This window comes from Monodon monoceros, unplaced genomic scaffold (genome assembly GCF_005190385.1).
Source record: "Monodon monoceros isolate NGI ecotype Baffin Bay Population unplaced genomic scaffold, NGI_Narwhal_1 Super_Scaffold_1, whole genome shotgun sequence".
NCBI classification, from domain to species: Eukaryota; Metazoa; Chordata; class Mammalia; order Artiodactyla; family Monodontidae; genus Monodon; species Monodon monoceros.
In genome coordinates this window covers 68,175,711-68,187,820 of record NW_021703765.1, presented here as the reverse complement: position 1 = coordinate 68,187,820, position 12,110 = coordinate 68,175,711, and the positions used below count along the sequence as shown (strand labels likewise).

The window sequence follows — 12,110 nt, the reverse complement described above, 5'->3', positions numbered from 1 at the left end:
GACGTGCAAACTGGAGGAATGCCAGTTAAGGCCAAATGCCCATGAGGCAGCGATGAGGCCAGCAGGAGGGATGTGAGAGGTTTCTCCACACCATGGGGCCCAAGGATCCTAAGGGCACCCCACTGAGGAACAGTGAGTGCTGGGACAGTCAGGGGCCTTCAGGATGAAGATGGCCCCTCTCCTCAGCCCTGCAAGATCAGGCCTCTTCCCACCTTGGCCGCCCAGCCCAGGCCCTGCCCCACCACAGCCCACCCTGTAGCTGCATTAACCTGTTTGCAGGTCTTCTTACCGCGACATTGCCTTGTACCTGGTCCCCTTCTCTTTGGAACCCTCCTCCCAACCCGGTTTCCCAGGCGAATTTCTCCTCATCCCTGAGGACTTTGACTCTTCCCAGGAGCCTTCCTGGATGGTCCAGGCTGGGGTAGGTCCCCTCCCTGACACTACCCCTTAGAGCAGCACTTGGCACCAAGCGCATGCCTGATCAATATTTGTTGAATGCGTGGATGGATGGATGGATGCTGGACCCTGCCAAACCACCTTCCTGTCCTTGTTTTTTTTTCACCAGGGCCACTGAGATTTGCCTCTGTCTGCCTCCCCCAGGGCTCAACTGACCATATCAGTGAACCCAGCATGCCCCTGGTCCTGGCAGCTGGACGGCTGATGCATGCAAAGCGGGCATCTCCTTGCTCAACCGCCTGACCACCCTGGCGCAGCCGAATCTGAAAGCTGATGACATTATTGTGCAGAGACACAATGTCTGTGGGCATTTGCTGACCTGGGCTTTGGTACGGGCTTAATCCAGCATTCTCGCCCCGCTTTCTGCAGGGACGCAGCGGTCACCCGCCTTGGCACCGGCACTGCTGGGGAAGGTATAAATGCCACCTCCCGGCAGCCGGCTCCACGGGCACTCTTGGGCTGGTGTCACTGGTAAGAATGCCTCTATTGCTTGTCTTGCCTTTTTCTCTCATCCTTCTCCCTGATGGAAAGTGTAGGAGACCCGGGTTCAAATCCAGAGGCTATCACTTTCTGACAAGGTGACTTGGGGCAAAGACCTCAAGGTGCTGAGCCTCGGTTTTCTTTTCTGTTAAATGGGAAGGGGGTCATAAAACCTCCTTTGCTGTGGGGCTCAGAGATACATAGGTGAGTGGTCTAGCACAGTGCCTGGCACAGTGTGTAATTTGGTGATGCTCTTTATTAGTATTAAACCGTCCATCAGCATCCTCGTTTTGCCAGTGGAGGAGAATATAGCTGAGGGTTTGCAGGTGGAAGGAGTAAAACCACAGAAGGTTCAGCTTCATTTCTAGGGCAGTGAGTCAGCTCTCTCCATATCTACAAACGCTCCCGGGCACCGGCTCTGTGTCCCACCTTGGGACGGCTAGGAAGCAGCCCCCCTCTCGGGGAGCTCCCAGCAACAGGTGACTCCAAAGGCACTAAAACTGGGTGGAAAGGACCCTAATAATGCCATAATTGGTGCCGTGTACTGAGCACTGAGGGGGTTCTGGGACGGCTGCCAAGTGCTTGAGCTTTTCTGTGTTATATGATTGGATCGTCACAACCTGTTCATAGCTATGACCAGGCACCATCCTGTCCCCATTTTACAGAACAGGAAATTGAGGCACAGAGGGGATGACCTTCCCAGGGCCTTGATGCTGGTAAGCAGCGGAGGAAGCACCTGAGTTGAACCACCTGAGCTTAATCTTTAGTCTGAGGATGCTGCTGGGGCTGTAATGTGGCATCTTGGGCACAGTGACAGACCCAGAGGGCTGGTTTCTTAGGGGAGAAGGGCAGGTTTGGCTCCCAAGCTGCTTTAGTTGAATGTCCTCTTTTTGGGGAACATCCTGGCCTGGCCTCTGTTGTGGAAGGAGCTTCTGGAAGCCGGATGTTATCTCTGGAGAAGGAGACAGGTTCCCCCTCTACACTGGGAAAACACAGGCTGTGTTCTCTGCCCATCCTGTGGAAAGGGAGAAGAAACTGACACCCTTCCAGAATTTTCTGACGTTCTTGGCTGCTAAGAAACTCTCCCTGCTGCTGACCACAGTGCCTGAACTTCCATAATACTCACGTCGTTGCTTTCTTGTGGCAGGAGTTCCATCACAGCCTTGTGTACTATTTGGGTGGTGGAGGAGAGAATAAGGCCAATGGTGGAAAGGAGCATTCTGGGTACTGGATGTGGGGTGGGGGGCAGGAGTCAAGGAGGAAGTTGGGGATGAGGGGCAGGGGCCCAGGGGACTTTGTGAGATGGCAGATTGGGAGCTAAAACCCGGCCAGGCACAGCCAGTGCGTGGGGTTTGTCTGCCCACATTATTTTCTTTGAATCAAGAAATTTCTGCGTAATATCAATCGATGCATAAGAAATTTATGCATAATAGCATCAATTATCTGGGGCCAAATGGGTCCCCACTCACACTCTAGTGTCTCACTTTATTTTTTAGTAGAACTCATTTCTCTGTCCCCCCTCGGAGCCGGCCTGGACACAAAGAAGCGAAGCTAAGGATGGACGTTCAGGCAGCCGCTGGCCATCCCCACTGCCCTAGGACAACCTGAAATCAGGGAGACAGAAAACAGGACGTGGGGCTGGAGTGATGTGGCCCCGGGACATGCCGCCACCACCACCCCTGTCCCCCCCAGTGAGGGAACCGAGGGCCCAGAGAGAGGTCCTCACTGCTGCTTCCCCTATGCCTTGCCTTCCAGGTCATTCCTGCACCGGACCGCCCACCATGGCCTCAGACCACCAGACCCCAGCAGGCAAACCTCAGCCCCTCAACCCCAAGGTGGGTACCACGTGGGAGGAAGGGGTGGCAAGCACGGTGCCTCTCGGTTTCCCTGCTGTAAAGTGGGGTTGGTGCCTTCCTTTCTGGGGCTTCCCCTCTCTGGGCCACAGTCTCCCCAGCTTGCACACTGGAGGGGGTGCTGATTCAGAAGGCCCCTCCCCAGCCCACGACTAGCATCCTTCTGGCTTTGGAGACTTAATTTTCTCTGCCGTACCCTTTACCCCATTGCCCAGGGTGGGTCCCCAAAGCCGAGGCAGACCCTCGGTCCAGTCTGAGAGGGGGCTTGTGAATGGGGGGTGGGGTGGGAATCCTGACTCCACACCTGCTGTGTGACCTTGGCCAGTCACTTGACCTCTCTGAGCCTCAGGTCCCTCCTTCAAAAAATGGGGAGCGTTGGACTCATGGCATAAGGTAATTGTGAAGAGGCAAAGAAAACAGGCTCAGGGCTTCCCTGGTGGCGCAGTTGTTGAGAGTCCGCCTGCCGATGCAGGGGACACGGCTTCATGCCCCAGTCCGGGAAGATCCCACATGCTGCGGAGCGGCTGGGCCCGTGAGCCATGGCCGCTGAGCCTGCGCGTCCGGAGCCTGTGCTCCGCAACCGGAGAGGCCACAACAGTGAGAGGCCCGCGTACCGCAAAAAAAAAACCAAAAACGAAATCAAAGAAAACAGGCTCAGCCTAATGCTTGTCCACCTAACGCCAGCCTTCTTTGTTTTTTCCTCCTAAGGGCGGTGGGATCTTATCCCAATGTCAGGGGCTTGTCACACTGAATCTGCCCTCAAACTTCTACCAGCAACAGTCCACCAGGCTGCCCTCCTGTTTCCCTCTGCCTCAGAGGCCCCAGGCATAGATTCCGTCCTGGAACTGCCTTTTTGTCTGATTTGGGCCCCCGCCCCAGTTCACCCCAATTCTGTCCCTTAAGAGGCTTACTTTCTAGAAGAAAGACAATAAATAAACTAATATATAACTTCAAGGAGTGAAAAGTGTTAGGAAGAAACAAGAGTGGGTTCTTTAGGGTCAGGGTGGACGAGGAACGTGTTAGCTAAGGTTGTCAGGGAGGACTTCTCTGAGGAGGTGACATTGAACAGAGCCCCCAGTCAAGTGAGGAAGTAGTGAAAGTTGGGGAATGGGGGGTAGGGGAGAGCATTCTCGGCAAAGGGCACAGTGAGTGCAAAGGCCCAGGGGTTGGAGTGAGATGGGTAAGTTTGAGCAGCAAGAAGCCCAGTGCGATGTGGCTTGGAGCAGCGCTGTCCAACCGATTTCAAATGGGAGCCACTTATGGACTTTAACGCTTCCTAGTAGCCATGTTAACAAAGTAAAAAGAAACGGGAAATTAATTTTCATATATTTTATTAAGCCCAATATATCCTAATGTACAGTCAGTAGAAAAATTATTAGAGAACTATTTTACATTCTTTTTTTCGTACTGTATCTTCAACATCTGATGTGTATTTGATACCCCAGCACATTTTAATTCAGATTAGTTGCCCATGTTCAGTAGACATCTAGCAGTTGCTGAATTGGACGGTGCAGGTTGAAAGGATTAGGTAATATGTAAATTTTTAGCGTTCATTTGTTGATACATACAACAACAATAATAATGCTGAGCTCCTGGGCTCTGAGGCCTTGCAAATGCATGGGGAGTCTGACCTGCCTTGCCCTCCTTGCCCCTGTAAGCCCTTGTCTCCTGGGCCAGTGTCATAATCCACTAGCCCCCGACTCCCAGGTTCTTGATTCTTCTCAATAAGCCTGCAGAATAGGCATGATTCCCCATTGTACAGATGGGGCAGCCGAGGCTCAGAGCAATCACGTGGCTTCCTCAGGTTGCACGGCTGGATGCAACAGAGGCGACGTAGGAGCCCAGTTCTTCTCCTGACCCATCTGTGGTCCTGTCAGTGATCGTAAAGGCTGAACTGAGCCCATGGAATTTGACTGTGAACCTTGCTGGGCCTCCCTCCCCTGGCTTTGTCTGGCTAATCCCCCGGCCTGGGAGAGAGGGGCGTGTTTACCCAGCCAGTGCTGACCGCCTGGATTGGGCAGCTGCTCCCCCTGGAGGCCCACTTCCCTGAACCCCGCCCCCCTTCATCCAGAGGCAGTCCCCTGGGGCAAGTGTGGCTGGCAAACGTCTGCCCGCAAGTTCTGTCTGGAATCCTGACAGGAGGCAGCTGCCCCCCTCCCCCACCTCTTAGCACTTGGCTGTGAGGCCGGAGCAGCCCTTTCAGTTTTGCTGATCTTCCCTTTTCCTGATGGGGATCCTGCCGGCCCTTCCTGGGCTGCTGAGAGGCAGGTGAGGCAAGGGGAGTGAAGTCCTCTTAAGAAGTATCCAGAGGGGGAGGAAAGCCTGCAAAACCTGTGGGGGCTTAAGAAAAGGGCACAGGTATGCGTAGTCTTATGGGTGAAATGGGGGTGGAGGGTGGATACGGCAGCACTGGTCCAGCTCTAATGGGGGCAGGAGAAGCTTAAGCAGCGTGGTCTAGCATCTTGCTACCCCTACTCTGGTCCACAGACCAGTGGTACCAAAATGCTGCTCTACAGGAAACAGCATCAGACGAGCTTGGGCTCTGATTTCAGCTCTGCCACTTACCCACTTGGGATCCTTAGCATGTCCCTTAATACAATTATGCCTCCCACACCCAGAGCAAATATGGTGTGCTAGCCATTACACTCCTCTGAATCCTTCCAGCAACCCCATGATGTAGGTTCTGTCTTTATTTCCCATTTTACAGATGGGGAAACCGAGGCTCAGACAGGTGAAATACTGGCTCAAGGTCTCACAGCTGGTAACTGGAGCCCAGACTGTCAGACTTTATATTTGGTTTGTGATTCCGGAGTGTGGAACCCTTCAGCATCCTCCAAGGCTCTCTCCCCTCCCTATGCCCACTCACGCCCACTGCCTTGTTCTCCCTCCTCCCCATCGTGACGGGGTTCTGACTCTCTCCTCCTGTTTCAGATCATCATCTTTGAGCAGGAAAACTTCCAGGGTCACTCACATGAGCTCAATGGGCCCTGCCCCAACCTGAAGGAGACCGGCGTGGAGAAGGCAGGCTCTGTCCTGGTGCAGGCTGGACCGTAAGTACCTGGGGGGCCTCACTTGGTCAGGAGTTGCCAGGGTGAGGCAATCAGGCTGTAGAGCGAGCTGGAGGGATCCGCTCTCACTGAGCTCCTAGATAGACTGTGCAATTAGGGAACCAGGATTTGAGGTCTTGGCAGCCTGTGGAGAGAGCTTGTGGTTTGAGGTCAGATAGAGCTGGGTTTCAAATCCTGGTTCCACCACTTCTGTGCTGTGTGACGTTGGACCAGGAACTTCTCTCTCTGAGCCTCGGTTTTCTCCTCTGTAGGATGAGGATAACCATGTCCTCCTGGGGATGATGGGATGGAGCTCTTGTGAAAAGCCTGACACCAAGGTCATCCACTTCCTTGAGGCAGGGAGACAGACACAGTGACTCCCGTGGACCTTTTTAGAGCTGCCAATCTCTGGCTCTGGGAGTGTCCTCGCTCTCCTAGGAGGTTTAAAGCTGGATGTCCCAGCTCTGCAACCACCACTCCCTTCCCAGGACCTGGGGATACTTGGTTTTCACAGATATGCTGACACATTGGGGGGGCCAGCAGGCTTGGGACCCCTGGCCAAAGAGAGAAGGGGAGGTGACCGGTCAGGTCTGACTCTGCCGCGCTCAGGTGACATAGTTGAGCACGGCCTGCAGGGGCCTCTCCTTGTGGTTCCCTGACTGTTCCTTCTCTCCAAGAGCCTCCAGAATCAGGGGTGGCCACCAGTGACCCCCAACAACAGGTTAGTGAGTCTAGTGTGGGTCCTGGATGACCCGCACCACACCTCAGGGTTCACCGGGAATTCTGCAGTGTGTAATGACCCTAATTGAATCAGAGTCTGCTGGTGTGGAGAACACAGCCAAAGGAATGGCCCTGCCCGCCCCACTTAGCTGATGCCCTCAGAGCATCAGTGTGCCTGAGAGCATGCCTTCCTGGACGGTTGAAGTTTTGACAACTGAAGCACCACATCTGATTTTTCAGTTGTCTTTTTTTTTAGTATTTGGATGGAAGAATTTCTCAAATAGACCTTACATTCCTCCTCTGCTTTCTTTTAAAAAATATAACTTTGATATTTTTATTAATTATTGTTTAAAATTAAGGAACAATGGTTTAGTGCAAAAAAGCCATATGACTCTTACCACTCAGAGTAACCATTAAGATTTTCATATAAACTTATATTTTTCTCTGTATATATTTCATCAAATATATATTATATACTTAATCAAAAGTCAGATCATGCCTTACAGACTGTTTTATAACTCATTTTGAAAACTTTTATCTCAAATTCTCTCCATGTCATTAAGTAGCATTTTATGTCAATGCTTTTCAGAGAGTTTTTTGGAGGTAAATCTGTATCAGAATCACAGAAGGTGGGGAGGCTTTGAAGTGCAGATTCTTGGGTCCCAGCCCTGGCCCAGTGAATCAAACGCTTGGGCCTGGAGCCCAGGAATCTGCATTTCACAAACCCACCACCTTGTGATATTTCTGCCCAGTTACGTTTGAGAACCCCTCTCCTACTTCATTGTTTTTCATACTTTGTAACATTTCATTACGGGTTACGACATAATTTACTCAACCAGGCCCTGCCCGTTGGATGCGTAAGTTGTTTTGATTATTTGATATTATAAACAACACCGTGATGGACATCGTTACCCGTGTATCTGTGAGCTCTTTGACAACTGTTTTCTAAGGACACGTTGTCTAAAGCTGAAGTGCCAGATCAAGAGGGCATCCTCTGCTAAAAGCAGCAAGAAACACCATCTCTCCTTCCGTTAAGGACTTAGATTACTGTTCCAAAGAGTTGTCACTGTGCCAGGCTGAACTGTCTGCCTCTGCGATGAACGCCCCGGAATGCCAGGCATCACGAAGTCGGTGCCACCTTTTTCTTATTGTCCCCTTTCCTCTATTAGCCATGCCCCACTGGCAGGCAATCCTTCCCTTTAAGGATTCTCTCTTCTACCGTGGATCTAAGACTGTTAGAGTTTTGTGTAGCGTAGGGGTCCAGAGACCACCATCAAGAACCAAAGAGGAAAGAGACCCAGAGAGAAGGGGTTGATATCAGCAAGGTACGTGAGCGTTAGATACAGGGATGTTCTGCAGTCCGTTCTCGGTGGTAAAAGCTGCTTGGGCACGTTTCTTCCCAACTCCATGTTCACTGATGTCACACTGAGAGCTTGGCACTGGCCACGGTGGGAGTATTTACACCATGGAAATTAGCAGATGCTACAAACAGGATTTGTTTTGTTTTTCAGAGCTGGCTTTTAATTTACCAGCATACCATTGGCCTTGGGACATGGGTTCTATACATCTGTGTTTGTTGCTAGGCCGTCTTTTAGGCTTCCTCCTTATTTCTTGGTTACGTTCCAGATGATTGAAGTCAGCACCGTGCTGGGTTCTGGATAACTGAGGTGATGCTTCTCTTGGATTTGCTGTGCTTGGATTTAAATGAGGCTGCTACTCTTTTTTTTTTTTTGCACGGTACGCAGGCCTCTCACTGTTGTGGCCTCTCCCATTGTGGAGCACAGGCTCTGGACGTGCAGGCTCAGCGGCCATGGCTCACGGGCCTAGCCACTCCGCAACATGTGAGATCTTCCCGGACCAGGGCACGAACCCGTGTCCCCTGCATCGGCAGGCGGACTCTCAACCACTGTGCCACCAGGGAAGCCCTGCTACTCATTTTGATGAGCTGGGCAACTGTGAGCTCTGGGGCCCAAACGAGTAGCCAGGGTCCCACCAGAGGAAGCCTGGAGTGAGCCTGACTTGCCCTCTCTCTCTCTGTCTCCACTGCAGCTGGGTGGGCTACGAGCAAGCCAACTGCAAAGGGGAGCAGTTTGTGTTTGAGAAGGGTGAGTACCCCCGCTGGGACTCATGGACCAGCAGCCGGAGGACAGACTCCCTCAGCTCCCTGAGGCCCATCAAAGTGGTAAGCCCCTGACCCTCATCTTCTTCCTCTCTTTGCCCGCCTGGAGCCAGCGGTCTGGGGACCAGGAAGGAGCCTTTACCTCTGGCATTGTGCCCCTTCTGACTGGCGGGAGACTTCCTGGCTGTGTGACCTCGCATAAGTCACTTCACTTCCCTGAGCCTCAGTTTCCTCACCTGTAAGATGGGGATATTAGTATCTACTGTCCTGAGATACCAGCAGGCTTAGCCTGAGAACTGCCACATCGTATGACTTCAGGGGCTTCATTCAAGATGCTCCAGGGGGCGCTGTTCACCTTCTCTTCTATGTGGATGGTGCTGTCCAGGGCTGTGTGATTTCTGTCACAAAGCAATCGTTCCATAAATGATTGCCACCATAAATATTCAAAGAAATTCTGGGTTTCGGGCTGGAGGAGAAGGCAGTTTAGCTCTTGTTCACGACTCATGCCAGTGTAACCTTTCAGAGCTTCTCTGATCCTGATTACTAGTGTGTGAGCTCTCTGGAGGGCAGAGGGCCCAGTGATGCTCAGTTATACTCCCAAACCTCCCCAGCCCAGTCTAGTTCTCCCCAGAGCTAGATGGAAAATCGGAGAACATTGGACTTGGCATTCCACAGACCTGGGTTCCTCTGCTGGCTCTGGCACTTCCAGCTCTGTGACCTTGACCAAGTCACTTTACCTCTCTAAGCCTCAGTTTTCTTATCCACCAAACAGCATAAAAGTAGTTTAAAGGATGAAAGGAGATGACTAAGAAAAATGTCACAGGAACAGGAGGATGGGAAGATATGTGGAGATGAAGGAAAGCCAAAATATTTCAAGTGTCTGCTAGAGGCACGATAAGCCTATGTGTGTGTGCGTGTGTGTATGTATCATGGCTGCCATTTATTCTTAAAAAGGGGAGTTGAGGCGTTGGGAGGGAAAATGCCATTTCAGAATCAAATAGTCCCCAAAGTGTAGAATCTGGAGTGTCTGTTACGTGAAAATAGCCCAGTAGGATCTTAATGAACAAACCCTGTTGGATGCCGTTGCCATAGACACTCACATGGTGGGGTTCTTGGGCCAGAGAGCTGCAGGTGGAGCCTGCTGGTCCCAACTCCAGGGCACCCTGGGCGCTCTCACCCACACTTGCTTTCCCCTACTTCCTGTCCACAGGACAGCCAGGAGCATAAGATCATCCTCTATGAGAACCCCAACTTCACGGGGAAGAAGATGGAGGTGATAGACGATGATGTGCCCAGCTTCCACGCCCACGGCTACCAGGAGAAGGTGTCTTCTGTGCGGGTGCAGAGTGGCACGTGAGTGCACAGCCAGCCCTGGCTCACCCCGCCCCAGGAGCCCAGACCCTGGGCTGCTAAGTCCTGCTCTGTCCTGAACTCTGGGGCTCTTACACGTTCCTGATCTCAGTCTTCTCATTGGAAAATGGGCGTTGAAATCATCAGGGTGCACATGGCTTTCAGCCCCTGAGGTTCCACCCTGATCTGCCTCTTGGGCAACACCCTGCCTCTGGAGGAGAGAAACCTTGGCCTTAACCTCAGCCCCAAAGAGCAGGACAGTAAATGGTGGGGGGGGGGCAGGGTAAGGCAGAGGTGGGGAGGGTGTAGGGGGGAGCCGAAGCTGGGAATGAGTTGAGTGGTCTTAACAGAAACAGAGCTGGGAGAGGCAGGAAGTCCAGCCAGTGCTGGCCTTTGACTGCATGAGTTCCTGAGATTGGAAATAGGAAGGATCCTTCTCCACCAAGTTAAACTTCGGCACATAAACCTCAACCATCAGCATTGGGGAATTTCTCAATGTGAAAAATTTGGTTTCCATGGGGAGTCTGACGATGGGCTTTGGGCAGTGGTGTGCTGGAGACGGCTTGTACCAGCTTGCAAAAGCTGACTGTTAACTTTTCGGAATTTACGTGAGCTGTTTATTTAATCATTGGTAACTTGAAATGAGCCATCATGAAGTATTTACACCACAGAAATTGGAAAATGTTACAAATCAAGACTTCCCCCCCCCCCAAGAGAGCTAGTTTACCAACACATACTGGCTTTCTGGGGCTTGTCAAACTCTTAGAGCGTGCAAAGTTCTGTATTCATGTTCCCCTCCATTTACTCGTTTATTCATTCATTGATTCAATTTGTCGAGTGACGTCATATGCCAGGCACCCTGTTAAGTCATCAGTAAGTCAAGGTGGGTTAAACAGACCTGGCCTCTGCCTTGTGTAGCTAGCAGTCTGGTTGCGGACAACTGTTAATAGTTTAGGAATCCGCACGAATCTGGCCTCCTTCCCCGAGGAAGGCACTCTTGAGCTGAGATCTCAAGAAAGTAGGTATCATAGAGGTAAAGAGAAGGAAGGACATCCCAGACGGTGAGAACAGCACATGCAAAGGTCCTGTGGTGGAGGAGCCTGGTGAGTCTGATGGGCTCTACAAGGGACGGAGTGGCTGTGCTGCAGAGATATAGGGGCCCAAGTCTGAGAAGCAGAGCTAGAGGTGTCCACAGGGGCTGGATGGGCAGGTCCGTGTGGGCCAGGACTGTGATGCTTTCTGGGGAGAAGACTGTAATGGTCATCAGGTACTCAGAGTGAGTGACCCCTAAATGGTGATGGCTTCAAAGGGTGGAGGGATCATGGAGGGCTCCTGGGACCTAGCCTGCTGTCCTTTGGCCTTGCCAGGGGTTAGGTTAAGAGGCCTGTCTTCTTCTAAGCTTAAGTGAGCTTGAGATCACCCCTTCCTCTGAACCCAGTGTCAGGCCTTCAGTTAAAAGTTGCTTCTGGAGATAGTGAGCTCCCCATCAAGGGAAGGAAGAAAGCAGAGGCTGGTCCCAGGAAGGGTGGGGGTGTACCTGCTCAACACCCAGTTAGTGTGAAATGATTGGGAGGCCCCACCCTTCCTAGTGGTTAAACAATTCCCTCCCTCTCTCTCCATCTGCATCTCCTGTCTCCCCACGTCCCCTCTTCCCACCTCTGGCCCTGCAGGTGGGTCGGCTACCAGTACCCCGGCTACCGCGGGCTGCAGTACCTGCTGGAGAAGGGTGATTACAAGGACAGCGGCGACTTCGGGGCCCCACAGCCCCAGGTGCAGTCCGTGCGCCGCATCCGTGACATGCAGTGGCACCAGCGAGGCACCTTCCACCCCTCCAACTAGTGCCCCCCATTTCCTCCTTCCCAGGGGCCTGGCCAGCTGCCCAGGATCCCACCAGACATCCTGGCGAGTGAATAAAGTGTGACTTGCAACTTGTCCGCAGCGGTGTCTTTTATCCCCCGTGGGAGCCGGGGTGCTGCGTGTAGTGTGTGCGCGCGCGCACACTTGTATGAAAGACAGAGACACAGAAAGACGAGAGAACCAGAAAGTGACTGGGTGAGGGGTGGGCAACCTCTTCGAGAGTTTTCA

General features: G+C 52.4%; 1 protein-coding gene across 1 annotated transcript; it reads left to right on the top strand.

Annotated features, from left to right (window-relative positions):
• The first annotated feature begins 906 nt into the window (after positions 1-906).
• CRYBB2 (crystallin beta B2) lies at positions 907-11,957 on the top strand. Its single transcript, XM_029230714.1, has 6 exons — positions 907-927; positions 2,692-2,771; positions 5,721-5,839; positions 8,606-8,738; positions 9,886-10,028; positions 11,696-11,957. Exons 2-6 carry the CDS (start codon positions 2,718-2,720, stop codon positions 11,862-11,864), a joined length of 618 nt encoding a protein of 205 aa, XP_029086547.1. The 5' UTR covers positions 907-927; positions 2,692-2,717; the 3' UTR covers positions 11,865-11,957.
• The last annotated feature ends 153 nt before the right edge of the window (positions 11,958-12,110 follow it).

What these genes read in the sequence shown, in the direction of transcription:
- CRYBB2 (XM_029230714.1), top strand. Translation starts at nt 2,718, where the DNA reads ATGGCCTCAGACCACCAGACCCCAGCAGGCAAACCTCAGCCCCTCAAC. An exon ending in CTCAGCCCCTCAACCCCAAG is followed by an intron (nt 2,772 to 5,720) that starts GTGGGTACCACG and finishes CTCCTGTTTCAG; the next exon opens with ATCATCATCTTTGAGCAGGA. An exon ending in CCCTGAGGCCCATCAAAGTG is followed by an intron (nt 8,739 to 9,885) that starts GTAAGCCCCTGA and finishes TCCTGTCCACAG; the next exon opens with GACAGCCAGGAGCATAAGAT.